A 27,300-nucleotide genomic window follows, 5' to 3' on the forward strand; every position below is an offset into this window, starting at 1 on the left:
TATTTACATAATTAGTATCGATAACAAAGCCTTGTAGTTTTCAAATTCTGATATAAAAGCAAATTTACAACTCTGAAGTCACAAGTTATTTTTTGTTAATTTCAAACTTCTTATAACAAAATGTTACAGTTTAATTTTTCTTTCTTATTAGTAGTTCTAATGACTATAATTATTGGATTATCAGCTGATGATTGGGAAGAATCCGAAGAACCACCACCCCCATGTCCTGGAATGCCAGCAAAGGATTGAAATTTCAAAACCGTATTGTGAACATATTTTTTGAAAACTTAGAAAAAATAGATAAATTAATACATACATATATTGCAAACAAAAAAGGAAATTTTTTGACTTTGTACAAATACCAAATTGTATGTGCGTGTGATTTAAAAACATTCAAGTAGATTTCTCACTCAAAATTGGCAACGTTAATTTTTTTTTGAAATTTGTGTCAATTTATTAAGAGAGTCCGAGTGTATTTCTGTGCCGAATTGTTTTAAAGATCTGTTCAAAATTTCAAGTGAAACAAAATGTCATCAAAAATCATAGCCAAATCTGAAAGTATTTCATGCCTTGTTCTTAATATAAGTAGTAAACAGAAAAACAAAAGAGCTGAGATCCGAACTTGAAAAAAAAAAACAGTATTACTATATTTATGTTAACGATAATTCTTAAACAATCTTTTTTAAAGTAAGGAAAGCGAAAAAGAGATATAATATTTTCGATTCAAGATTATAATATGATTTCAAAGATGTCATCCTTCACACTCAAAATAATAATACAGAAAATAAATTTAATGATTAATTTTAATTTTCACTTGGAATAGTAAAACTTGTTTCTTAGGCAGTAACAGACATCAAATAAATATAGGAGTACACTTTTGGATAATAAATTAAGGAAACAATCAATAATATTTTCTGGCCATTAAAATACTTCATCCTTTCATTAATACGAAATCAAAGCTCAGTGCTGATAACAAAATTAATAAATAATAAATAGTAAAAAAACATAATAAATATTACAGTACATATTTCCAAAAGCTAAAAACAATTTTTTTTGTACATTTTACGCATTTTTAGTGGAAGCGGGCCCACAACCTCTTATGGGTCAAGACCGTTTTTATACATTATTGTATGAAAAAAAAAAAAAAAAATTAAAACATTTATAATATAAAATAAGTGGCTTCTGATATGATCGATCGTGTGCGAAAAATGAGCAAGCTCAATTCAAACCCTCAAAAGTTACGGTTAATTTTGTGATTTTTCATCAAATCTTTATTGTTAATGTGAAATAATATTAACAGTGAAATAGTTAAAAGTTTTAACTTTCCCATTTTCTATAATAAAAGAATGCCCTCTGATAAGATAAAAACATTTTTATAACTAACAGAATTTGGTAGGTTTTTTGTCAGATGTTTTTTCAAAATTAATAATGAGAGTTCCTACAAAAAACATTTAACCTAACTAATAAATTTTTTATTTATAATAAATTTTATTTATAAATTTGTTATTTTGTATATACTTATTCGCTTATGTACATGTTTTTTTGTTAATATTAATTTAATAACTTTAATTTAATAAACTTTAACTTACAAAAATAAAGTAGGTATGGGTTTATCTTCTTACTTTAGTAGTAGTAATTAGTAGTAAAAATAATACACTTAATCTTATATATAAAAATGAGTTCGTTTAGTGTGTGTGGCCGATAAACTCGCGTTTGGCTGGTCCAATTTTGGTAATTTTTTTTTTGTTCGAAAGGTATTAATATGTAGATGGTTTGTATAAAAAAAAAATAAAACTTTTTTCGCATCTTTACATAGCTGTCAATATGTACGAGTAAAAAACCACTCTCGCTTTTTAAAAATTTTAACTAAGCTTAATTTGTAAAGCTTTCAAAATAATTAAAAAAGTCTGATTTTGAGTGACACAAATAATTATTCGTCTTGTGATATTAAATCCACATATGGACTGCACAAATAAAATGTATATCTCTGATTTTCATTGAGGACAAATAAGTAAAGCATTGGCACATCAATCAGAGTTATGGTTTGTATCTACATATTATATATACATATTTCTCCTGTGCGTTTGTTTGTGGTCCTACTCCTAAACGACTAGACAGATTTTTCTGAAATTTTGTGTGAAATATATGTGAAAAGGTCCATCCGAAACAGGTTTTGTTTTGTGATTGGACCCGGTAGGTGGCGCTGCTGTCAAGTTATAGGCAAATTCCATATTTGGGGTCGAATAACTGAAGAGATTTTTGTGAAATTTTGTTTATTTGATAAGGTCTATCCGTTACAGGTTTTGTTTCATAATTTGATCCGATAGGTGGCGCTGTTTTCAAGTTATAGGCAAATTCCATAGGTGGGGTCGAATGACTGGACAGATTTTTGTGAAATTTTGTGTTATGACAAGGTTCATTCGAGACAAGTTTTGTTTCATGATTGGACCCAGTAGTTGGCACTGTTGTCAAGTTTTAGGAAAATTGCATATTTTGAACGAGCGACTGGACAGTCGTTAGTGGCACTGTTGTCAAGTTCAAGGAAATTACATTTTTTGATTTTTGTGAAACTTTTTGTGTCTGATACAATTTATTCGAAACATGTTTTGTTTCATAAATTGGACCTGGTAGGTGGCGCTGTTGCCGAAGTAGTTATAGACAAATTTCATATTTGGAGTCCGAAAGACTTGACAGATTTTTGTGAAACTTCGTTTTCGTGATAATTTACATCCATGTTTTGTAAATTATAACTGTATGCAGTAGGGGACGCTGTTGTCAAATTATATATAGAAAGACTTGACGCTGTTGTCAAGTTATAGTTAAATTCCATATTTGGAGTCCGAACGGCTGTATAGACTTTTATGAAATTTTTTGCGTTTGATAAGGTTCATTCGAGACAAGCTTTGTTTCATAGTTGGACCCCGGGGGCGTACGTTGAGTTGTCGGGGCCCCGGGGCAAGACTAAATTTTTGGGGCCCCTTTGATATAGAAAATAAGAACAAATAAAAAAGGACGTATACGCCCACTTATTTTTTTTGGGGCCCCTGATGTACCTAACATTTGTTGGGCGCTAAAATTATGTAAGTAATATTTTTTGGGGCCCCAAGATAATATGTAATTTTTCTTTCAAAAAAGCAATTTTTTTTTTGGGAGTCAAATAAGGTGAAAAAAAAGGAGTAAACCTCGGAATGAATGCTAATAGAAATTTTTTTTGTTCAATACCTTCGGTTTGGCATTCTATAACATACCTCAAAAGTATAGAAAAATCTCATGTCCGCAAGTCGCGATTTTCAAGGTCAAAGCGCGAAATGGAGATTTTCAAAATAAGCAATAAAAGACAATGCTATTCACATATGATACAACACTTCGAGGTATTTTGATCTAGACAAGATCAAGACAATCTGACGTCTCTGAAAAAAGTTATACCTGTTTTTCAATTGTCAACCCATATTATTATAACAGTTGCAAACTTACTACCGAAAAACCCTTAAAAGTTATGGTAGAGGGACAACATTTTTCATGAAGGTTTTCATATCCATTATCATTAAGAATCAAAACAATGCAATGAAAATAAAATGCACGACTGGGGCCGCACGTACTTGCTCTTGCAGTTCAAAGCACTTTTAAGTTAGCTTACTTGTAGATTATAAGAGCTGCCTCTATATAAAATTTTAAGAAATTTGGTTGATGTAGGGGAAGAGACGGCATGGAGGCCAAATGTTAGTTAAATAAATTTTTTTTTATTTGACTTGACTTTATTGAGAAAAACTAAAAATGCAGTTTTACTGCAATTACCTTGAATATTACGTATGCAAAATTTTATCAAAATCGTTAGAGCCATTTTTGAGAAAATTGCAATAACTCCATAATGATGTACGGGAAGAGCCGACATCCGCGATTTAAAAAAATGAAAAGACCATATTTCCACTATCCGTATTTTTTGAGAAAAACAAAAAACGCAGTTATGTTAGATCTATGTACAGCATTACGTGTGTTAAATTTAATCAAAATCGTTAGAGCCGTTTTCGAGAAAATTGCAATAACTCAAAAATTTTGTATGGGAGGTATACGTTCTAAGCGAGATATTAAAAAACAAAAAAAAACCAACCTTGGAAATTACGAAAAAACCATCCATACCAAATTTCAAGAAAATCCTTCAACCCGTTTAGGCTGTAGCTACTTGTACAGATGGACGCACGGACGCACCGACGCACCGCCGCACCGACGCACAGACCGACGGACGTCATGACGAAACCCACTTTTTTGGACTTCTCCATCATCGTAATGTTAGTTTTGATTAAAACCTCAAATTTTTTTTTTGACACGAAACCAATACTTGCCCTATAGAGCAATATGAAAAATTGGTATTTTTTGAGAAAAGGGACAATTTTGGGATATGCACTAAAAAACATCCTGGTACAATCTTATAATTAGTGCTGATTGGCTAATTTTTTTGTTTGTATCTCTGTTTGGATATTCTATAACTTATGTCAAAAATCAAAAAAAAATTTTTGTAATCAGCATTAAAAATTGCCTCGAAGTTATGTAATTCTTGAAATTCTAATTTTGAAAATCTCCATTTCGCGATTTGAGCTTGAAAATCGCGACTTGCAGACATGAGATTCTTCTAGACTTTTGAGGTATGTTATGGAATGCCAAAACGAAGGTATTGAGCAAAAAAAATTCTATTAGCATTCATTCCCTTATTTGACTGGATTATCAAATTTTAGTAGCGATTGCAAGTGATTGAAAGGAGTTCGAGACACATAAGATTTTGTTTTTAAAAACATTTTTTTTACTATTTGACGCAAAAAACCCGTGCCAATAACAGAAAAAAACAGTGGCATGCATACAACATACATATCGCCTGGGAAAGCAAAATTATTGTAACTCCATATAGGATCTATTAAGGACATAATACCATTTTGCTTTCCGCTGAAGATTTATGTTGTTATACCTTATAATAATATTAATGAAACTTCGTACACATTCCAATTAAAATTATAATAGATAGCTGTCAGACAAATGGTTTGCTTTTTTTTAATACTTTATACAATTTTATGTTTTTTGTTCCATATATCAAGTTGTGGCCCGATTTTTTTGTATTAGAAAAGGTTAACACATTACAAAGCCAAAAATTGAAAATAAATACAAGAAAAATGCGGAACGAAGTCCGCCGGGTCAGCTAGTCTTATATATAAAAATGAGTTCATTTAGTGTGTGTGGCCGATAAACTCGCGTTTGGCTGGTCCGATTTTGGTAATTTTTTTTTTGTTTGAAAGGTATTAATGTGTAGATGGTTTGTATACAAAAAAAAATAATACCTTTTCTCGCATCTTTACATAGCTGTCAATTTGTACGAGTAAAAAAACACTCTCACTTTAAAAAAAAAAAAAAAAACTAAGCTTAATTTGTAAACAAATTTATTAGACAGGCTTTCAAAATAATTATTATCATTTAAGGCCTGATTTTGACAACATTTGCGTACATGTTAATAGTTCGCAAACATGAATTTAATCAGATTTTGTTGTGTCATGCTGTGGATATGGATTTAGGTATGTATGCAAAAAAAGAACGATTAAATTCTATTTTTTTTGATCAAAAGAAGTTCAATTCTGAGGAGTACCTACTTTCAACTTCGTGATGCCATTAATGATGGTAATGTTAATGATATTGGTCAGTTCACTATTTTGCTAACTTCATACACTGGTGCACACTGGGGCCTACTGTATGGGTGGCTAATGTGATATTCTTATATATAGTAAATTAAAGTTTGGTTTTGTGTACGTTCGCTAACCGGCCAAAACGGTTGTCTGATTTTCTTAAAAGAGTAGAAAGTTTATTACAAAAATAATTGATGATTTTATAGGGTAAATAGGGGTAACAGTACATTGAAAAAAGAGGCTATTTTCTAAACGGTAAGTTTTAGAGATCTGATTTTCTTAAATTGATAGATACATTTATTGTTAGTTTGGAAAAGGTAATGAAAAAATTCTAAAAAATTTCAAAATTAAGTTGTTAAGGGTTTTTTGCAGTCAAAACTGTGATGTACCTTCGACAAAAGATTAATTACAGATAGGCAAAATTTTGTACAGAAATTTGAATTACACCATTAGAAAGATACTAAAAAAAAATATGCGTCTTATACGGATTTTTTTCATAGACCCTGTACCTTTAAATATGAATTTTAGAAAAAAACAAGGAATTTTTAAAAAACTGCGAAAAATTTTAAATTAATAGGACATATGGGTTTTAATTATGCGCATGCATGTGCAAATAATTGAATTTTTAAAATGATTTTTGACCGAATAACGGGAAAAACAAGTTTTTTTGTTCCAATTTTTTTGGCCGTTTTTAACTGTTTTTTATTTTTATCTTTTTTTCTTCAACATATAAATGAATGAAATTTACTGTGTAGATAGATAATAAGCAAGACTATAATTGTATATTTGTATCAAAATGTAAACACAATCTTGAATAATGGTAAAATAAAGTTCTACTTTTCAACACGTCACATCTTTTGATTGAGAGCACATAAAAATTGTATTTTACTTTATTGAGCATCTTGATGATATTACCTTTCATTTGATCGCACATATCGCACATAGCCGTACATCAACTACAAGCTACATAATGTTAAATTAAAAACTTGGGAAATACCTAAAAACACCTGTGGAGATCGGTTGATCATGACCAGCCACCAGTGGTGGTGACCAGTGTGGGAAGTACCGTAATCTCAGTTTGAACTTTTGATATGGTTGGCTTTAAAAAATTCTTACTTTTTTTGTAGGCATCGTAGAAATATCATTAAAACGTCATGTGAAAGGTGAAATAATAGGCTTTCACATGATCTAAAATTTATTATAGGTTGTCATCGAAAAAATTGATTTATAGCATGAGAAAATAAAGTATATGTTTTTTTTTTGTTTTTATTAAGAGACAATTAAATTGATTCTTTCCATTGCATCCATGTTGCTTACAATCAATTTTGAGAAATTCACATAACGCCATGCTTTTCATAGCGTAGGAATAGCTTGCCGAGCGAACCAGTTGAGCGAACCACGCTCATGCACATTATGGGGTAGCATATTTCCGCTGACTCGCACATGCTTTACGAAAAAATTTAACTATATGTAGGTACCAAAAAGAGAGATCAAAATATTTTCTAAAGTCGAGTAAAAATGGGCGTAAGAAAGGGCAGGCTAAATAGCATACACATTATTCAAATTTATAAAGAGCCGTTAAAGTGCGATATTGATAATAGGGTGTATTTGCAAAACGCTGATTTTTTAAAGTGCCGTAACAAGCCGTATTGAAATATTTATGGAAAAAAAGTTTGAAAGAGTTAATAACTTTGCATTGTGAAATTTTGTGTGGTGCAGCATTGTAGTGCATGTAGTGAGCATTTTACTTAGGCTACTTTTTGCTAAAAGTTTAAAAGTGAATATTTTTAGACTCATTTTACAAACTTTTAAAGTTTTAATCCCCTTTTTTTTGTTCATTACAAAGTCGAAAATTGGAAATAAATACAAGGAATGGCGGAACGAAGTCCGCCGGGTCAGCTAGTATTTTAATAAAATAAAATTATTTATTCATTATTTGAAAGCGATATAGGTATAGATATTTGCGAATTATAAAAACTGATGTAAATTTGAAAAGCATTGACCGTTTAAGTATAATCGAGGAACTGGGGTCCGATATTTAACTGATGGATTCTAATAAATCAGTTTCAAACAGACATTCAAAGCAGATAGACGTGCAGCGGATAGTTTTAAACACTTAACAAAAACAACCACCAAATCTACCAGCGAAGGGTTTTACCTGCGACGATTTTCAAAAGTTTTATTACCCTGTGGTAATAAAACCCGAAATCATTAGCAGAGTTAAGCTACCTAAGCCAACCCTTAATTAATGTGCGCATGAAAGTTTTTCTTAAAATATCGTGCGAGGATTAAACTAAGTGGTGCCATATAATAATTAAAGTAAAAACAATTAGCAGCAATTAAAAATGGGTGAGCCTTTTAATCTTGAAAGTGCGTTTATTGCCCTGGAAGAACTAATTAAGAGGATCATCAACGACCTGGGTCCTGAACACGGATCGCGAATCAATAAAACCCTAGGAAGTTTTATCACAAGGGATGATCAATTGCAGAAGAACAAAGAAGACAAAGCCGAAGATGAAATGGAAACCGAAAGTGAAGAAAGCTCATCGACACACGCCAACGATGAGGTGCAAACCAGCCAAGTTGAACCAGCCAGCGAAGAAGAGGATACTTGTGATTCTGCTTCCAGTTCGGAAATTGATGGTGAATCTCCCCAGCCAGGGCAGAAGAGGCCTAGGAAATCCGGAAAAGGAGCAACTGCAGCCAAAAAACTAATAATCACGGATTTCTACAAGCCATCAACAGCAACAGCCCAGCATTCTCCGAATAAGCAGCCAACATCAGCCAGTCCAAACAAACCGCCAACAGCACAACAGTCACAAGCTGCAACACAGCCACCAACAGCTAAACAACCAGCAACAGCAAGTACAACTGCCGCCCAGCCAACGCCTCCAATCACCACCACCAAGACAACAGGAATGCCACCAATCTTCTGTTTTTCCGCTAACATCGCGGAAATTAGCAGATTCTGCAAAAATAAAAACATCAAGGTGACATTTAAAAACCGGAGCACAAAGACAACCATCATTTCAACTGGGAACCGCCAATCTTTTGAGGACATTAAAAACTTCCTAAAGGCGAGGAAGATCCAATTTAATACCTTTACACCCCGAGAAGATAGGAAGAACCTACTAATGCTGAAAGGACTTCACTTCACACTCGCAGCCATTGAAATAGAAGATGAACTTAGGATCGAGGGTCTCCCAGTCATCAAAGTCACTGAATTCAAGTCCAAAAAGGCACAGGGCAAAGAATTCAACAACTTCGTCGTAGAACTAAGTAAGAGCTGTGACATCGCCGAGGTCTACTCAAAGACATTGATAATGAACCACCGGGTTCATTGGGAGCGTCTTAGGACCAACGACATCGTGCAATGCCGAAACTGCCAACGTTTTGGTCACGTTGCCACAAACTGCGGCCGCCAATATGTTTGCGTTAAGTGCAAAGAAGACCATGAACCAGGACAATGTAGAAGGAAGGAAAACACCGGAACGGATGTATGGTGCGCCAACTGTAAGAAGGAAGGACATCCAGCTAGCTTCAAAGGATGCCCGACACTGAAAGCTAAGCTTACCGAAAGGAATAAGGTGCTGGCGCAGAAAAAGTCTCACCAGGAGTTTGCTGCTAAGTCAGCATGTACCATTACCCGGCCAGCAGTGAGCTATGCAGCAATGGCCCTAAAAGCACAACCACCAAAGGCAGCAACACCCAAGCCAATAGCACCAATGAAGAACCAAACACAACAACGGCAAACCAGGACTCCAGCAAAGAGCATCCCAGTTAAGACAGGGCCAACTAAGCCGACCAAACCAGCATCTACATCAGCACCACCACCGATGAATCTCAGTAACGAAGTTGAGCGCCTCTTCGGAAGTGACCTCTTGTCAGTGATGCAGAAAGCCCGGAGTGCCGTTCCGTCTAACTATGGGCTTCTGAGTGATAAAGATAAGTCCGCGGCCTTAGCCACCTTCATCTACACACTATGTCATTAAAGAAGCTCCGCATACTGACGTACAATGTCAATTCATTGTACAGCCTGGAGAAGAGGACATCATTCAACTTGTTCTTGAAGAACAACAGCCCAGACATCGCCCTCATCAGCGAGACCAACGTGACACGGAAAAATAACATTGACATCGTTGGATTTAACACCTTCCGACAGGACAAAGCCGAGAACCGAAGAGGGACTGCAATTTTTGTAAAGAAAAATATAAGCACCAGTGAAACCATCATCAAAGGACTCTCGACCAGTGAAGCTACTGCCGTAATCTTAAACCTAGGAAGAGATGAGACACTCACCATAATAAGCGTGTACTTCAAATGCAATTCCACGGCCAAAAACATCCAGAGCGACTTACAGACCCTCAACGGCACACTCTCGAGAAGCACTTATGGACTCATCGGCGGTGATTTCAATGCTAGACATCACCTTTGGATGGATACAACAATCAACACTGAAGGGAAGGCAATATCCGACTGGTTGGATTTCAACAGTGCCCAACACTCGTTAGTTGTAATTTCTCAACCGAAACCAACCTACCCAAGAACACCTTCAACATTGGACTTCTTCTTAGTAACATCAAATTTTGTGCATATTCATCCTGATTTCTGCAACTTTATCTGTTCAACAGTATCCAGCGACTCGGACCATGAAGCAGTTCAGCTCAGTATTAAGCTTCATCAGCCCATCAACTTAGTGACACAACCAGCGGAACACTTCATCAACTATAGGAGATTGGATATAGACAGGCTGCAGAGAGAGGTTGAACAATCCATCACTTTCCCACCACACAACAGAAATCTCCAGAATGTTGAAATTGATGCTGCTATTGATTCTCTGGAAACGGCAATCACAAGTGCACTGGACAATCAAAAACAGCCGAAGACATCAAAGGACCGCTACCAACATCTTCCAGTACACGTGCAAAATTTATACGCACACAGACAGCGGTTAAGAAAACGCCTCCAAAGGATCCACAAGCGGGACTTAAACACATCAAATGCCAACTACCGGACAGTGTGGAGTGAGCTGCAGTGCACCAACATCATGCTCCGTAACGCCATTCAACACTTCAACAACACACAGTTCCAGAAGAGACTGCAGTCAATAAAGCCCGGACCTGATGCCTTCAAGAATATCAACCGAATTGTTGGACAGAAGTCACCAATGCCGGAAGTTATTAACACCAACAATGGAGAAGCAACAACATCTCAGGAAAAAGCAGAAGCATTTGCAGCCCACTTCGAAGGTAACTTCACACCGAACCCTTCCGCAGACCCAGTCTTCTTACAGGAAATGGAAGCATCCATCCGAAGGACCTTAGTACCTAACATCGATGTAGCAACATTCAGCAACACCAATCCCGCAAGTGATCCAGTTGACAGCCCAAACCTGAGCACCCCAGAAGAGATTGCCGAAATAATAAGCCTATCCAAACCTAAGAAATCAGCCGGACCGGATGGCATTTCCAACTTCGTCATTAAGAGGCTCCCGCAGACAATATTAATCTTCTTAACCATTATCCTAAACAACTGCATCAACAACAGCTACTTCCCGCAGAAATGGAAAACTGCAAGAATCGTGGCAATTCCTAAAAAAGGTGCGAGGAACATTATATCTAATTACAGGCCAATTTCTCTTCTCAACAACCTAAGTAAGCTCTTGGAAGAGCTGACACTGAGGAAGCTCAAGAAGTTTTGCAGCGATTTCAACATTATCCCAGACATGCAGTTCGGCTTTCGGGAGAAGCACTCCACACTGCATCCGCTCATGAAGTTCCACCAAGACATCACCTCAGCTTTGAACAACCATCAAGTTACCGTCGCATGCTTTCTGGATGTCGAGAAAGCATTTGACAGCGTATGGATAGAAGCCCTTATCCATAAACTTCATTTACTAGGCTTCCCTGTAGCACTAATAAAAATCATTTTTTCTTTTCTTTCTTCTAGGAACTTCTTCGTACAAGTGGAGGATAGAAAATCAGCAAAGAAGTGCATTAGAGCTGGAGTTGCCCAAGGATCAAAACTTGGTCCCTTCCTCTATAGTATCCTGACGTCAGACCAGCCGCTTGCAAGTGAGTGCGAGAACCTGCTTTACGCTGACGATTCGCTCACATACTACAAGTCCGTCTCGCCAACGATAGCTGCCAGGAAAGTTGAAGCTCACATTCGAAAACTGTATGAGTTCTACAGTAAATGGGGTATCCGGATCAACTCATCCAAATCGGAATTACTGTGCTTTAGACGAACAGGAGGACGAAGCATTCGGTCAGCTGCAAACTGTAGGAGCATCACACTTACACTACCTGATGGTACTAAATTGGCAGCCAAACGCAACGCGAAGTATTTAGGGATCAACTTTAACGAGCTCCTGAGGTTCAACCTTCACCCTAGGTCTGTCCTGAAAAAAGCCAACTACGCCTTCCATCGCCTTCACCCCCTGATGAAGAGAAGAAACGGATTAAGCCAACCAACGAAACTCCTGATCTACAAGCAGCTTCTACGACCTGTCATCGCCTATAGCTTTCCGGTATGGTATACCATTTCCAAGACAGCCATGAAGGAACTTCAAATTTTTGAGAGGAAAATCCTGAGGATCTGCACCGGACTTTACTTCGATCGACAGCGACAAAAATACTACAGCAACGAGCGACTTTACGAGGAAGCAAACATCATGACGTTGGAAAAGTATCTGCTGCAATCTGCAAAGAAACTTGTCGGAAGCATCGCCAACCACCCCAATCAGCTGATGAGAAGCATGAGAACCCAACAACGACATCCCGAACCCAGATACCTTAGTGCTTTGGATATTCTGGATGAGCACATAATCCCAACCGACAACGAGGAAGTAGTTTACTTTTACGCCGATACGCAATCGGCCTACTACCGCGGCTAAATGCCATACCACCCAACCCACCATTATCAATACCACAACTGGACAACCGGGACGGAACACCCCGAGGATAACCTAGTCAGCAGACTTGTAAAATTAAGCCTATTCATGTACTATATTTATATATATTTTATCTTTTATCCATTGTATAAGGTTAGGCCCCATATGTGCCAACAAATTTTATATCAATCAATGTATCTTATTAGAAATAAGTTAAGCTTAAGTCAATTGTATATAGTATGTTCAATAAAACAAAATTGAAAATTGAATTGAATTGGATTCTAATAAACCAAGTATAGGGATCGTTCGCTATACACCAACTAGATCCACTAAAGTAGTTACTTGAACTCCTTGAAAATTGTTGATGCATCATAAAATTGGCTAAGATGAATCTGCAGGGTCACTGCAAGTTGCCTAATTTTGTCTTTTATTTTTGTCCTCATTTAAAATTTTACTGTTTAAACAATTAAATTATTTTAAAAGGCCAAGAGAAGTCCTTCCATACTTTTACTTATAAGTGTATATTTGTTATTTTTCTATAAAATAAATAAAATAATCCAAAAATTCTAATTATTACATTATAATATAAAATAAATATAATATTTTGGTACTTAAAAACAAAAGAGCTGAGGTACAAGCTTTTATTTAAGATTTTATTTCAAATTAAACTTTAACCGAAAATAAAAAGAAATAATTAAATCACAGTTTAACCACCACTGTTAATATCTATCAAACCATCAAACAATCAAACATCAAACCATAATAATTATCCCAAAAGAGAGAATATAATACAACTATAAAACAGAGTCTGCTACTGTCTAAAACATAACAGAGAAATGTCTTCTTTAACAGTTTACTTTCCGGTATTTTTTCTTTGCCGACTTTCTTTCTACACCAGTACCTGTCAGCGCTAGCCATACTTCTACTGCCACTACATTTTTTTTTCAGTCAGTCATTTCTCTCTCGCACAAACTCTCTATACAAAAATATAATATTCTTCATTCTTTTGCGTCTGTTGTGTGCGCGATCAAGTTGGACTTCTTTTTTGATCATCATCATCGTGTGTCGCTCAGCTCAGAGTAGAGTATGGCAGTCATCGTCTTCATAGTCTCTTGTATGGAAAACTGCTGCCGCCGAAGACATCACATATCGCATTAGCACTTCACACAATATACAATACAACTCTTACAAGGTGATATAAGAAAACCATACCAAAGAGTCTCATTGCGATCGATGCACGGGACAAGACTCACTCTATACAACACAAAAAACGAACCACCACAAAACGTGTCTGCCTGGCTGCCAAAAGAAGAATTCATATATTTGCTTTTTCGTGCTTACGGAAGTCTTAACCACTGCATCGAAGAATCATAACAGCTCAGTTGGATTTCGATTGTGATTGCGGATGGATGGTTATAAGTTTTTGTTATTTCTCTGTTGTATTTCATCTCCAAAACATTAATTCATTCCATACAATCGAAACACACAAAAATTCGCTTTAAAAAAGAAACGGAACTATCATCATCTTACTTTCCTTTTGTGCCGCGCCACAATACGACCACACCGAGAATCTCTTAAAGTGAAAGTTTATTCATTTTTTTTTTGTATTTATTTTATTTATTTTGGTGCGTTACATCTATTTTGTATTTGTCTGTTATCATTGAAGTATTTTTAGTGGTTTTTTTTCTACAAAGTATCTCAAAGATACAAATTTATAATTTTTCATTATTTCTGACCACAACTGGGCATTAACAAAAAAAAAAAAAAGTCATTATTATCGAAACAGTTAATCATAAAAGGTGAAAAATCGCGAAACAATAGCAATCATCTGTAGAAGTGCAAGCGAGAGCAAAAGAAAATTGCACGCACAATAAAAAAAAAGATACGATCGATCTTCTACAATCCAAAAGATACATAAGGAAGAGATATATCTTTTTGATCTGCCAATCAAACGTCAGTGAAAAATTAGTTCTGTGCGATTTAAAAAAAATCATGATAAAATAAAAGAAAAACTTCCATTATTTTTTTTTTTTTTTTATATATATAAAAAGTATCTTCTCTCAAAGGATAACAAAAAACAAAATATCCAAGTGTTATGTTATTTGTTAAGTTAAAAACCTTTCACAAAAATAATAATAATAATAATATGAGCAAAATGAGAAAAATGCCTGCAACAGCTGTAAAGTGGGTTAATTTAACGGCATTATGTGTCTTGCTAACAGTTGTGCTTCTGCCATCGCCTGCAAATGGATTTACACCGATTGGTGGTGGTAGTGGCGGCGGATTCCGAAACGGAGGTAAGTTGTTGCAAATTAAAAAAAAAAAAGAAAAAAAAGAAAAAATTGAAGAAAAACAAAAAACACGAATCGCAAGTCTTTAATAGAAAATTTTCTATGTTTTTTTTTCTACAACTTGATCGATGATGATTCTATTTTTTGTTTATGTTTTCCACTGTGAGTTCCAAATATAGAAGAAAATATGTGCTCATGAATGTTGTTTCTATTTTGTATTAAATAACTTTCTAATCAGACCTAAAATTTTAATTTTTGTTTTTTTTTCAAACATTTCTTTGAATTAAAAATAAGAGATGACATTGAAATTTCTATCATCTCTGTTTTTTTTTGTGTAGATAAAAAGTAAAATTAAAAACACCAATCATTTGAAATTGATTCGGATCAGTAGTGTGGTTTTGTGGTTAGTTTTCACTTCACACGCGTTTTTTATGGCGCTTGCCTATCTTCTTTGGCTTTTCATACTGTTGCTTTTTGAGTGAAAATTATATTTTAATTCACTTATTAATCTATTCATCATCCGCCAACTCTTAAAGTGCAACAGCAGCAGTAGCAAGCGCAGATCATTAGGAGAGGAGAATATAAGTTACAATTAACTAGACCGCAGAGTAGAGTGTTGTTGTTTTGTGTTTATGATATTTCAAAGAAGTTTTGTCATGTTGCTAATTTTTTTTTTTTTTTTTTTTTACTTTTTCTGTATTTGATTGATGGTTGAAAATAAAGGGGGAAGAAAAAAATGGAATTATTTATTATTATTTTGTTGATATCTGTGTCAGTTATAATCAATGGAGGGATAAGAAATTTCATGTTGTGAGTTTCATTTCATTTCAGTTTTTCTTTTTTTTTAATTAATTTTTTTTTTGCGGAAAAAGTGGAAAACTGATAATTAAAATTGCTTGAGTTTGTTTATGTTACTTACTCAACCTCTTAACTAAATGCAATAAGAATTTGTAAAATACATATCTTAATTAACTTTGATCAATTTATGTGGTCAATCCTCTATGCGTAGCTGTTTAGCTGTTTTGACTTTTTTTAAATCTATTCTTAAAGAAATACAAACAAAAATTAAAACAGATCTCGAATTACGGCACACGATTACGATCATACGTTAACGTTTTTACTATTTCTGTCTCTACTTAATTAGTAGAAACAAATAGGGACACATAGCAACCATACGTTAACGAACGTGTGCCGTAATTCGACCCCAGAATTATAATCCAACGTTTACAGCCTTTTTAATTTTAAAGACAGGACTATTTAAGAAAAATCAAACAAAAAAAAATGCGAAGAATTTAGCAAAGAAAACAAAAGAGTTGATAAACGAACTCTTTTTTGAAAATAAAAATGAAATACTTTATTACAATGAGGTCTTCTCATAATAAATTTGTTGTGATCGTTAACATAACACATTTTTTTAACAAAATCAAAATATGTGAAATTCTGTTAAGCAGAAATGATGAAATAATTTCAGTCTGCGGGTAAATCCAGCTCTCCCTAGGAACCAAAAAATAAGAATTTTTTATAATAATAAGAATAAGTATTTTCCCTATGCTTAGGTAGATCCCGATTCACAAATTTATATATTGTAAATTGTTTGTTTTTTTAATTGTCAACTCTGGAGTTTATTCGTCAAAAAATTTTTTTTATTCAATTTTCTAAAATTCTAAAATATAGCTTCTTTTTGAAAAAGAAAAAAAAATAAACGTTATTTTAACGGCTTTTTTATTTCTTTTGAATTTTTGACGGATAACAACAGTGGTATTTTTGTATCCATTTATATTCGGAAATTTAACAAATTATGATTTTTACTTTATTTATTTTTTTTTTTTTTTTTTTTTGATAAAAAATAATTGAATGATTTATTTTCAAAACATGATAAGTCCATGATTTTAAATTTTGCAAAAGAAGAAAAAAAAAACGTTCTATTTTCTTTTGATGTGTGTAGCAAAATTTATAAAAAATACATTCTGTAGAACTTTTGCCTAGGAACAAAATACCGTTTCCTTTTTAATTTTTGGAGCGATAGTTCAAAAGATAAAAAATAAAAACGCTTTTGGACTTATCATACTTTGAAAATAAACGGATGTAAAATTACTTTTAAAATGGGTACACAATTTTGCTTTCATCTCCATTCTATCACAAAATTGTATTTGAGATTAAAATATAATGTCCGGAGTGCTTCTTTAACTTAAAGAAGCTTTAAACTTAAGATTTTCAGCTAGTAGCTTAATATAGCATTTACACATAAAAAAGCTGTTGTTTATTTTCAAAAGATGATAAGTCCGGGACTTATCCTGTTTTTGATACTAAAAAAATATTTCGCTTAGCTGTAAAATCGGATATAGATGGAGTAGATACTTCATTATTTTGAAGATAGACGTGGTTATCCCTAGAGTAACAATTTAGTCAAAAAAAAACGAATTTTGAAAAAAAGTGGACTTATCATGTTTCGAAAATAAATGATTCAATTGTATTAGTGAATAGAACAAATTTAACTTTCGTAATCAAAAGAAAAATATGGAGTCGAAGAAGGGAACAATTCAATTACTCACTTTTTTTAATTAAATGTAAACAAAAATACAAGAAGAACACTAGAAAATGGTAAAACATCTATTTGTGATGATCAAATTCTGGAAAAACCGGTTGTTGATTTTTTCAAAGGATTAAAAGTATTTGATGGAATAAAAGCTTGTTATTTGGATAAGAGAGCTGTGTAGTAAAAAAAAAATCGATAACGAGAAGCAACGGACATACTTTCGTCTGTGACGTTGACTGCAGCATTCAATATCCATATTTCGTAATCCATATTATAATAAAAATAACAAGGAGAGACGCTAAGATAGACAAATAAAATTAAGAAAACGACTATAGACAAAAATCTACTATATGAGAGGTACCTGTTTGGCAAATAAAAAAGTATTACGTAGCCTATATTTGGTTAGTTTGGCTTTTTTATTTAACAAAAATTGTTTGATTAAATTACCAAATTAAGTCGGAATTTGTCGAGCAGCTCTGTAACAAACAATTAAAAACTGCGTTTCAAAACAAATATGCCTTTGCTAAAATTTGTGTGCGTTTTTTAAGAAAAAAATTAAACTAAGACATCATGCATGCATTGGAAACTAAGATTTTGTTATTTACTATGAGTTAAATCACAATCATCATTTAAACAATTCTTTTTCTAAATCAAAAAAAAAAATGTTAACTTTAAGTCTTAAATAATTTAGGAAAATTAATTGATTCATAGTTTTAAAAATTTCGAAGATCTTACAAATTAAAATAATGGTTTTACAAGTTTATTTAATGTAAAGCTGTTTTACTATCGATTACATATCCAAAAAAATGAATTGTATACCATTATAAAATAAATAAATTCAAATTTTTAAACAAAATTTAATTACATAAAACAATGCAATACATCATTATAATCTCTTTGATCCCAGCCTCCGTTAGAGTTTTAATATTTTTTTATTTCAAACATTCAACTAAATTAAAATGTACAAAATCTGATGTCATATTGATGATGCTATCAAGAACTCTCAATATACATAAATCTTTTCAAGTCTTTGTGACAAGTATAAATTGAAATTTATGGATACAACAACTAACAATAATCAGGCCATCTCTTCCCCAACATAACTGTATCATTTCGATTGAATATAGTGAACGACACAACATGCAAATATGTATACAAACACACAAGATATAAAAAAAAAGAAATATTCGATGTTTAACATTGATTAACAACAATATTCGTTCGTGCCAATGTTTGCTTAGCCGGCTTCTGACACGATACTTCCACCTATATAGAACTCCCTCCTTCTCTCTCTCACCATATCATTCATGTTTACATGAAGATGTTCGATTTTGAACCAATTCCTGATCACACACTATCTGCACCAAAATCCACATCACCTTTGAAATTGAGTCCATCTCCACCACACGCCGACTTTGAAATCGAAATAAAAATAAAAAATAATCAAACAACAACACAACAAGTATCGGTTGGAATATCTGGAGCATGCAATTCGTCACAGATTTATGGAAAAAAAAAAAGAAAATTACGCAAATTCTTTGAAGTGCATCTTTTTCAAAAGATTCGAAATGCACAGAGGGCTTACCGTCAGAACCGGGCTTATATAATGTAAAAAGTGCTTTTAAATGAAAAGTTTTAAACACAATAAATTTTGCTCAGCAGAGGAACTCCAGTAACCAACTTACGAAATAGACTACAAATGAGTAGCACGATCAATTAGACACCAACGCTACCTGAAGCGCTAGCTGAAATTATATATGAGAGGAGTAGGTATCTGTGAGATACACTTTTCTGGTGTATGCAAAATTTTGTTTGTTATGAGGGATGGTTGATGCGAAAACTCAAGCGTTAATCGAGGAAATAACTCTCTCGACTTGAATCGGCCCGGTCCGGTCGGTCGGTCGGCACTGAATCCAAATTGAATGCACAATTTGGGTCACTGTTACGACGGACGGACGGGACGGACTAGTCTCACACACATTTGCCAATAGAAGCCACAAGTGATGATCTCGTTGGCAAATGGACAAGATATAGTTTGGCTATGGTCAGTGCAGCACACAGCGCTCACCACACACTTGAAATTGTTAGCATTTTATGCTAGTTAAACTGGCTAACTGGACGACAGGTCCGGAACGTACCACTTTTTCACTTGATTTGGCTCTGATTTTTCAGGTTTTCCAGTCCACGATGTGTGGTAATAAGAATGTGTATACTTGTTGTTGCTGTTGCTTCTACAATACACCTTTTAGTAGTTGTTGAAGAAGTGAGAATACTTTGGCAACATACACTTTGGTATATCTCTTTGCTGTGACGAACGTGAAGGAAGAGTTGTGAAATTTTCGCTTGTTTGCTTCCCGTTTCTCAACACCACCTCCTTCTTCTTCTTCTTCTAGTGCCTTTAAAATTATGGAGCACAGTAATTTTTCTGTTGAATGATTGTATACTAGCTCCAATGAAGACAGCAAAACGGTTGCATACACGAACGCATCGGTAATCAGTTTGAGTATATTTAATGAGTTTTATGTGTTAATTGATGCTGATTTTAAACGAACTTAAGAATTCAGGTCGAAAGCATTTTCGTTTGACGGAAATTAAACATTTTTGTTTTTTTTTCTTCTAACATGATAGGTATTTTAAAAGAATAATTGTTTTATGTTATAATAGTAGATATGAGTGTAAGGGTACAGGTGCTGAATTAAATTCGAATACAAGGGAAAACTTACTGTTTCGATTTGTCTTTTCATTTCAAATATCATTTATAAATGCAATACTTAGTTAATTAAAGTTAACTTATTTCTTAGTAAAATTATAACAGGAAGCTAAATTTAAAAAAAAAAAAATTTTAAGTTCGGGCATCAACTCTTTTGTTTTCATTTTTTCATGACATTATTATGAAAAAGTATAATTTTTTATTAGTCTATTATCGAAGGTTGTCTAAGTAAAGGCATTGAAGAAAGTATGGAAACCCCTCAACAACACAATACGAGTATTTAAACGTCAAAATGTTTGGAGGTGCGAAATTTCAAGCACCAAATTATATTAAAAGTTCAACTTATAGTGAAAATTTCACACTGAAAGGTTCGGTTTTGTTGCAATTTTTTATTTTATAAACTGCCAAATGCCAAATAATTAATTCCTTAATTTACCGCAAAACATCAAGTACATAGTAGTAGACGAAGCGTTCCCCGAAATGGTGCCTGGAATGTGGTTTTATTGATGTATTCTTTTTATAAATTAAACTGAAACTCACTTCTTATAACATTAATTAATAGTCCTGCAAACATAAATACATTCAAGGTCAACTATTCTCAAAATTAAATTATTAAAATGTTGATATCTTAAAACACTTTGGTAAAATGAGTACATTTATGGGTCAAAATCATGGAAGTGTGGGGCATTTTTAGGTCCAAGTTATTAAAAATTAAACTTTGTTTGAAAAAAAATTACTGCTCAAATGTTCTCTATGGCAATCAATTATCGGTTCATTAACGATCACAAAACAAAAAAAAACATTGATTGTCTGTGAAGTCGATTTTCAAGTAATAACGTCATAAGAAAACAGCGTGTGGGCATTTTATTCCACACTTGTTGGTGCATGCAGCCAGTGTTTATCGATTTATAGGAAGTTTTCACGTCAAAAAAAATATATCATATCAGTTGTGAACGAGGATTGTGTTTTTTTAATGGAAATTAACAATGGGAATGAACAATTTTGAGAAATTAATTATTATTTATAAAATTTCGCTTAGAACAAAAGGATTTGTTTATGCGTTTTGGCTTTATATTTACATTTAAAGCGGTGAAAACATTTCTCCACTTTGATATCGCTTTAAAGCATTTACCTTCTTGGAGTAAGACATGTTAATTTTTAATTAATATTTTTAAATTATTTTTTCATGCAAATCAATCAATTGAAAATGGACAGAAAAAAAATTTAAAGATTTAAATAAAAGCAACAATTTTAACGTTGGGTACAAAACAAAAATATAAGTTTCTTACAACCTTTAAATAGAACGCAATTTATTCTGAATGAAAATAATGTATTTTAAAAGATGCATGCCAAATTTATTCAGTGAACTATTGTTTACTTATGTTATTTTGATCTCAAAAGATTTATTTCATGCTCTTACGGCTTTTTCACACTTTGTTTTTGCTTCGTAAAATGTACTGGCTCTGGTTTTTTTGATGACATGCAATTTACTTCATCTTTGATCCAAATTATTAAGTCCTTCCTGAATGTTGAAATATTTCAGTTTTCAATAGAGTAAATATCCAATCGACATGTAGGAAAATTGGAACGATTTCATCTTTTGAAGGCCAAAATTTGAAGGCCATAACTTGTGCTAAAAAAAAGTACCTATTCGAAATGTTCTCGATTTGTTGAATGCATTTTTTAATTTATTATGTGTTCAATATTTTTATCCGAAAACTTCTTATGTTCTATAAGCCATAACCAAACCAACTCTGCCAAAAATTAGAACTATCAGATTTGACGTACGTTCTTCCTCCACAGAAACAAAAAGTTATTGGACTATTAATATACTTGTTAAAATTTTATTGGATTTATTTTTTTGGAGAGTATTTTCAAAATAAAATTCAATTATTTCCACAATTGTTTGTGAATAGTTGAATAAAAGCTGTATTTTTTTCCGGTTTGACCTTTTTTGCTGGTTATAAGGTCTTGTATCTCAATAACTGAAAGTTCAATTGCAATTTCTTTAAACCCCAAAATAATACATTTTGTCTAGTTTACCGAATTATGTTACCAAACCATGCAAAGATTTTGACAACTTATATTTCACATATCTATGAATCTTTATTTTTTTCCATTCTCTATCCCAATTTGACAATTCATTTTTTCTTTGATGCTTCTTTCACAGTTTTATCGGTATTTTATCGTGTTGTATAGTATAGAACTTTCACTGGTTTGTACAACTTTTTCTCTTTTCTTCGATTGGGAATTCTTTTGTAAGATTTCTGAATTGTCTGCACGACACAATATGAAGATACGACCACGATCAAGACAACGAAACATACGACGACGACGCATGCGGTGGACAAAAATGAATAATGCATGACAATTTTGTGTGACGGTTAAAGAAGAACAAATAGTTACAAAAAACAACAACAAAAATAATAATGTTAGCTATGGCTATGGTACACCTGCTTAATTTGGAACGCAGCTCAGGTGGTGTTAATAAATTGTATTTGGTTTAAGTCATTTGAAAAAAACAACAGTAACTTATAATTGATGCGCCATCTATTGTTATTTAGTAAGTGGAGATAGTATAATATTACTATGGCATAGACGAATTTATGTATAATGCGTATGTATGTGTTTGTTGGGTTTAAACCAAAAATTGGGACTGGGACAGTATTCATTCATCCAGAACGAAGAGAATCTTAACATTTCTTAACCTACGCCAATCGAGCTCTTATGAATTTTTGTTATTATAGGAAACAGTAGTAAATAAAAAGAGCCACCCCAAACTCTTAACTAATCTTGATAGTCTTTAGACTAAGCGGGTCATCAGAACAGATAGTCTTTCATTTTCAATATCAAATTGACAGGCAATTTATTTATCAATGCTTCAACAAAGGTGATTCAATAAGTTACCCAAATGAGAATCCTTTTTTGACCAAGTCCATTGAATACATTCTCCGTTCAAATTCAAGATTACCAGATAACTAATGTTACCATCTCCTATTAAACCGGCTAAAAAATTGCAAATATTTTAAAGCTTCGCTGAAAGTATTATGTGAATTTAAATTAAGAGGAAGAAAAATGCAAATTCAACTAACTAACTAACATAATACCCGTATATATACAAAACTGAATCTATAGAAATTCAATGTTAAATTAAACAACAAGTGTAAACGACAAAACGACAAACACTTGTTGTACATCCGAATCAAATACGATGGACAATGATGATAGTGATGGCGGCGAGCGGCAATGCAACAACGACGGAGATGAAGACGCGCTGGAACATATGCATTGGGGAATGTGTGACACACTTTCCTTTTGATGTCATGCCGTTTTAGAGATCTGCACCGGCTGATTGCGCGATGTAGCGTAAGAATATAAATTAATGATTGTCCGAGAGGATGCACTACTGCACCTGTTGGTAATTTCAAATTGAATACAATGTTTGATTAATCGATCGATTGGCGGGTATCACTCAATCAAATACAACAAAATTTGCCATGCGGATGATAAATTTTTTTCTTTTTATACTCTTTAAAATATAATAATTGTAGACTGCGTGAAATAATTAAAAAAATATATATAAATATGTTTCTAATTTGAAAAAAAAAAAATGCTTTTCTATTTTCTCCTTACGATAGGTTTCGTTTACTTTAGACCTAAAAAATAAAATTTTAATTTTTTTTCGATTTGATTACGAATTCGAAACTTGCTTTATAGTACCAACTTGTATTACAAGTAAAAATGTATGGGATTACACCATATTCCGTTTGGAACATTACTTTTGTATATTTAAAAAAAAAAAAAACTGCATTGTCAAGGCACTCTAATTTCCTAGGTTTTTATTAGGGATTGCAAGATTTGAACTTCTCATTCCCATACATACAATTTATAGATCTTTCCAATAATATTACACCAATAGTTTTATGCTTCTACGCACAAAAAAATCAAATGCACGACTGGGTCGCACGTACTTGCTTTTGTAGTTCAAAGTATCGTTATCTAAAATATCAATTGGAAATTTAGGATTTTGTTTAGTGTCGAGAAAAAAAAAATTGAAAGTAAAAAAAATTAAATTGAATTTTGTTTTTTCAAAAACTTTTTTTTTAAATTTTTTTTTACATTTGACACTACAAAATTAGGTCTGTTTAATGAATCTAATCCGCACAGAAAAGATTTGAGGTAGAGTAGACTAGTGAGAAGTGTCAAGCTGCAGCTGATTTGTTTTATTCTGACAAAAATATAATTAAATGAATCCAAAATAATGGAAATTTCTTTAGAATATTAAAAATATATGAGGGAAAAATTAAAAATGTGAAGAAATATTCGATTAAATAATAATGAAAAATCATAACAAACAATATTTTTTTTAATTTTAAATTTCGAAACTGATAGGCAACTAATAAAACCGAAGACGTACTTTTCTGATATTTTTTGTTCTGACAGTTTTCACGTATTTGTGCTGTTCTAATCTGCTCTGGGGGTCCATTTCCGATCTGTGAAACTGTGAAGTGATAAGTTTTATCACGTTTTCATAATAAATTCGATTCTGGATTTATGTATAAAAAAATCAAAACAAACTTCAAAAATTAAATAAAAAAAATTAAAACAAACTTTAAAAAATGTTTCAAATAAAAAAAGAAATGATAAATTTTTTATCATCTCACAGTTTCACAGATCGGGAATTGACCCCCTGTTCTAGTTTTTCTTCATTAAACAGATCTATTATGTCTGTAAATTTTGAATAAAATTGACTTATGCTTTGATGAAATATATGAACTTAAAAAATATATCAATTTTTGAAAAACGGCAACGCCATATTTCCGTTCTCCAATTTTTTTGAGAAAAACAAAAAACGCAGTTTTGTTAGAATTAATAAGAGTATTACGTACACCAAATTTAATCAAAATCGTTAGAGCCGTTTTCGAAAAAATTTCAATACCTCGAAAACGTTATATGGGAGATATATGTAGTAATGACATCGGAAGACATTTCAAGTAACGTAAAAACGACCTGATTTTTATTGGAAAAAAAGTTTTGGTAAAGTATAAAAAAACTTTCGACAACACACTGCGTGGGGAACTTCTGGATTCCTAAAGAGATTTGGTATACAGTTTTTTTTTTGTTTTTCAAGTTCGGATCTCAGCTCTTTTGTTTTTCTGGTATAAAGCTAGATTTCTTTTATTCTTTGACAAGAACAAAGCATACAATATTACCAAACACCATTTTTATGACATTTACATATAACATTCATGCCAAATTTTATAACTATCGATATTTTATTAATTCAAATTTAAAGATTTCGAGACAAATTTATTTATTGTAATGTACCTAAGATTAAAAATGGTACTGACATTTGAAAGAATTAAACCTTTTGAAAAATGAAATGAACTTTAATATAATTTCTGTTGATTAATTGAAAAAGAAATAAATAACATTGTATGTTCCTATAAGTCAGTTAAATCATATAAAACCATACAGTTTGCATAAAATCACCTTAATACATATTAATATAATGTATTTTATTTATACTTTTGTGCACTTTGGTATGGGAAAGAAAAAACGGACATTTTTAAAAATTGTATTTAATTCGATCAAAACATTAAACAAAATATAAAAGGATCACCCTAATATGACTGTATAACATCCATTCACCGACCCTTTTCCAAAAAACATTTTTTTAGTTTGAAATAAAAAAAAAAAAAAATATAACAACCTCGATTTTTTTAAGTCACTTTGACGTCATTAATTCAGTAACTGTTAAAAATGTGCATTAAAAATGTGTCTGGTCTCCCTTGATTGTTCTTGTCATCAAAAGTATAACTTAAATCAACAAAAAAAAACTCATCTTCCAATTCAACGGTTCACCAAACTCTTTATTCCCTCTTCCCCCACCAACATTCTACCTGTCAAACAACGCATTATACGTTGAAAAAAAAATATATGTCAAGCTCATCACGATTCAAAACCAACTTGGCAAACAAGTTAAAATTTCCAATTTCCAACACACATGAAAAATATTGTTGTCCACTAAAAGAAAACCAGTTAAGAGCGTTTACTTCCGTGAAAAAAAAACTATCACGAAAAATTCTTTATAAGCCCTTAACCTAACCAAACCAAAAAATAAAAACACTTTTATGACCATATCACCAAGTCTTACCATCACGAGTTGATCTGCTCTATACCTTGACAAGTGAATAATTTTGCGTCTTTCACATTATATTCAACTGGCCTAGAATTCTCATTCATAAAAAAAAGAAGTAAATAAAACTGATCTATTAATTAGCGACATTTAAAAAAGGTTCCAAAACCAATTAGCTAACCATCCTTTATCCGTTATGTAAATATCTCAAATATCTGCCACTATTTGCACGCGGAACATGCTTTACCGCTATTTGTTCGAACGCTGCGTAAAAATGACATTTCAAGAGAAATCGCATATATCAATCACAAATCAGCTATCACAGTTCTCAGTTATCAATCATACCATGGCCAAGTGCTGCAAAAAAGAAATGAAGTTTTGTGGCGAAAGAAAGCGAAAAAAAAGGTCGGTCTCGAATCTTGCCCATCATCTATATTACCGGTATGTACGTGTTTACACGTATCGATGGTTTGTCTCGAAAGTGAGACGACGGACTTTCGATCACGAAGAAGAAAAAGAAACAGTTTACGTTTTTGGTAGGAAAGATATCATTCACTTTTTTTTTTCGAATTCCGCGGAAACGATAGTAAATTGTCGCTATAGTTCAACTTGCTATATGAAGCCATTTCCGCCAATTGGCTGCAATCCATGATCGAGTATAGTATAGTGGAGAGATTATTGTGTGTTTGTATATGTTTTGTTTGGTTTCATTGGAATTCAACAACTTGTTGATGTGAAAAAAAAAAATGATTCACAAACAAAATACAGAAAAACAGGGCTAACTTTCACGTTCGGTTGGAAAACATTGACGACAACGACACGGTGGACGACCGGCTGCATGAAATAGTTCGATCGATCAACAACGGACGACAAGAAAGTGATAATCGAAATGTCAGAATTGATTAGTATGCTCAAATAGCTTTGCTTCTTGTTGAGTTTTTTTGACACAGCACCCAAAGGGAAGATGATAACCTATGTCTTCCTATAAGAATCTCTAAAACAGGTATAATCAAAACCCAATGGTGTGCGTCCACGCCACCGTGCATCGTACATGAGGTCGATTAATGTA

The 27,300-nt window shown here is 32.9% G+C and overlaps 1 protein-coding gene across 1 annotated transcript in view; it reads left to right on the plus strand.

Moving 5' to 3' along the window:
• Window positions 1-8,008: 8,008 nt before the first annotated feature.
• LOC129912276 (serine protease filzig) overlaps window positions 8,009-27,300 on the plus strand; it is a 35,642-nt gene continuing 16,350 nt past the window's right edge. Inside the window, exons 1-4 of the mRNA XM_055990473.1 lie at window positions 8,009-9,546; window positions 9,699-11,393; window positions 11,613-11,817; window positions 14,666-14,852. Of these exons, the coding sequence (XP_055846448.1) occupies window positions 8,009-9,546; window positions 9,699-11,393; window positions 11,613-11,817; window positions 14,666-14,852 (3,625 nt within the window). The remainder of the gene's footprint in view (window positions 9,547-9,698; window positions 11,394-11,612; window positions 11,818-14,665; window positions 14,853-27,300) is intronic.

This window comes from Episyrphus balteatus, chromosome 1 (assembly GCF_945859705.1).
Source record: "Episyrphus balteatus chromosome 1, idEpiBalt1.1, whole genome shotgun sequence".
Lineage (NCBI taxonomy): Eukaryota > Metazoa > Arthropoda > Insecta > Diptera > Syrphidae > Episyrphus > Episyrphus balteatus.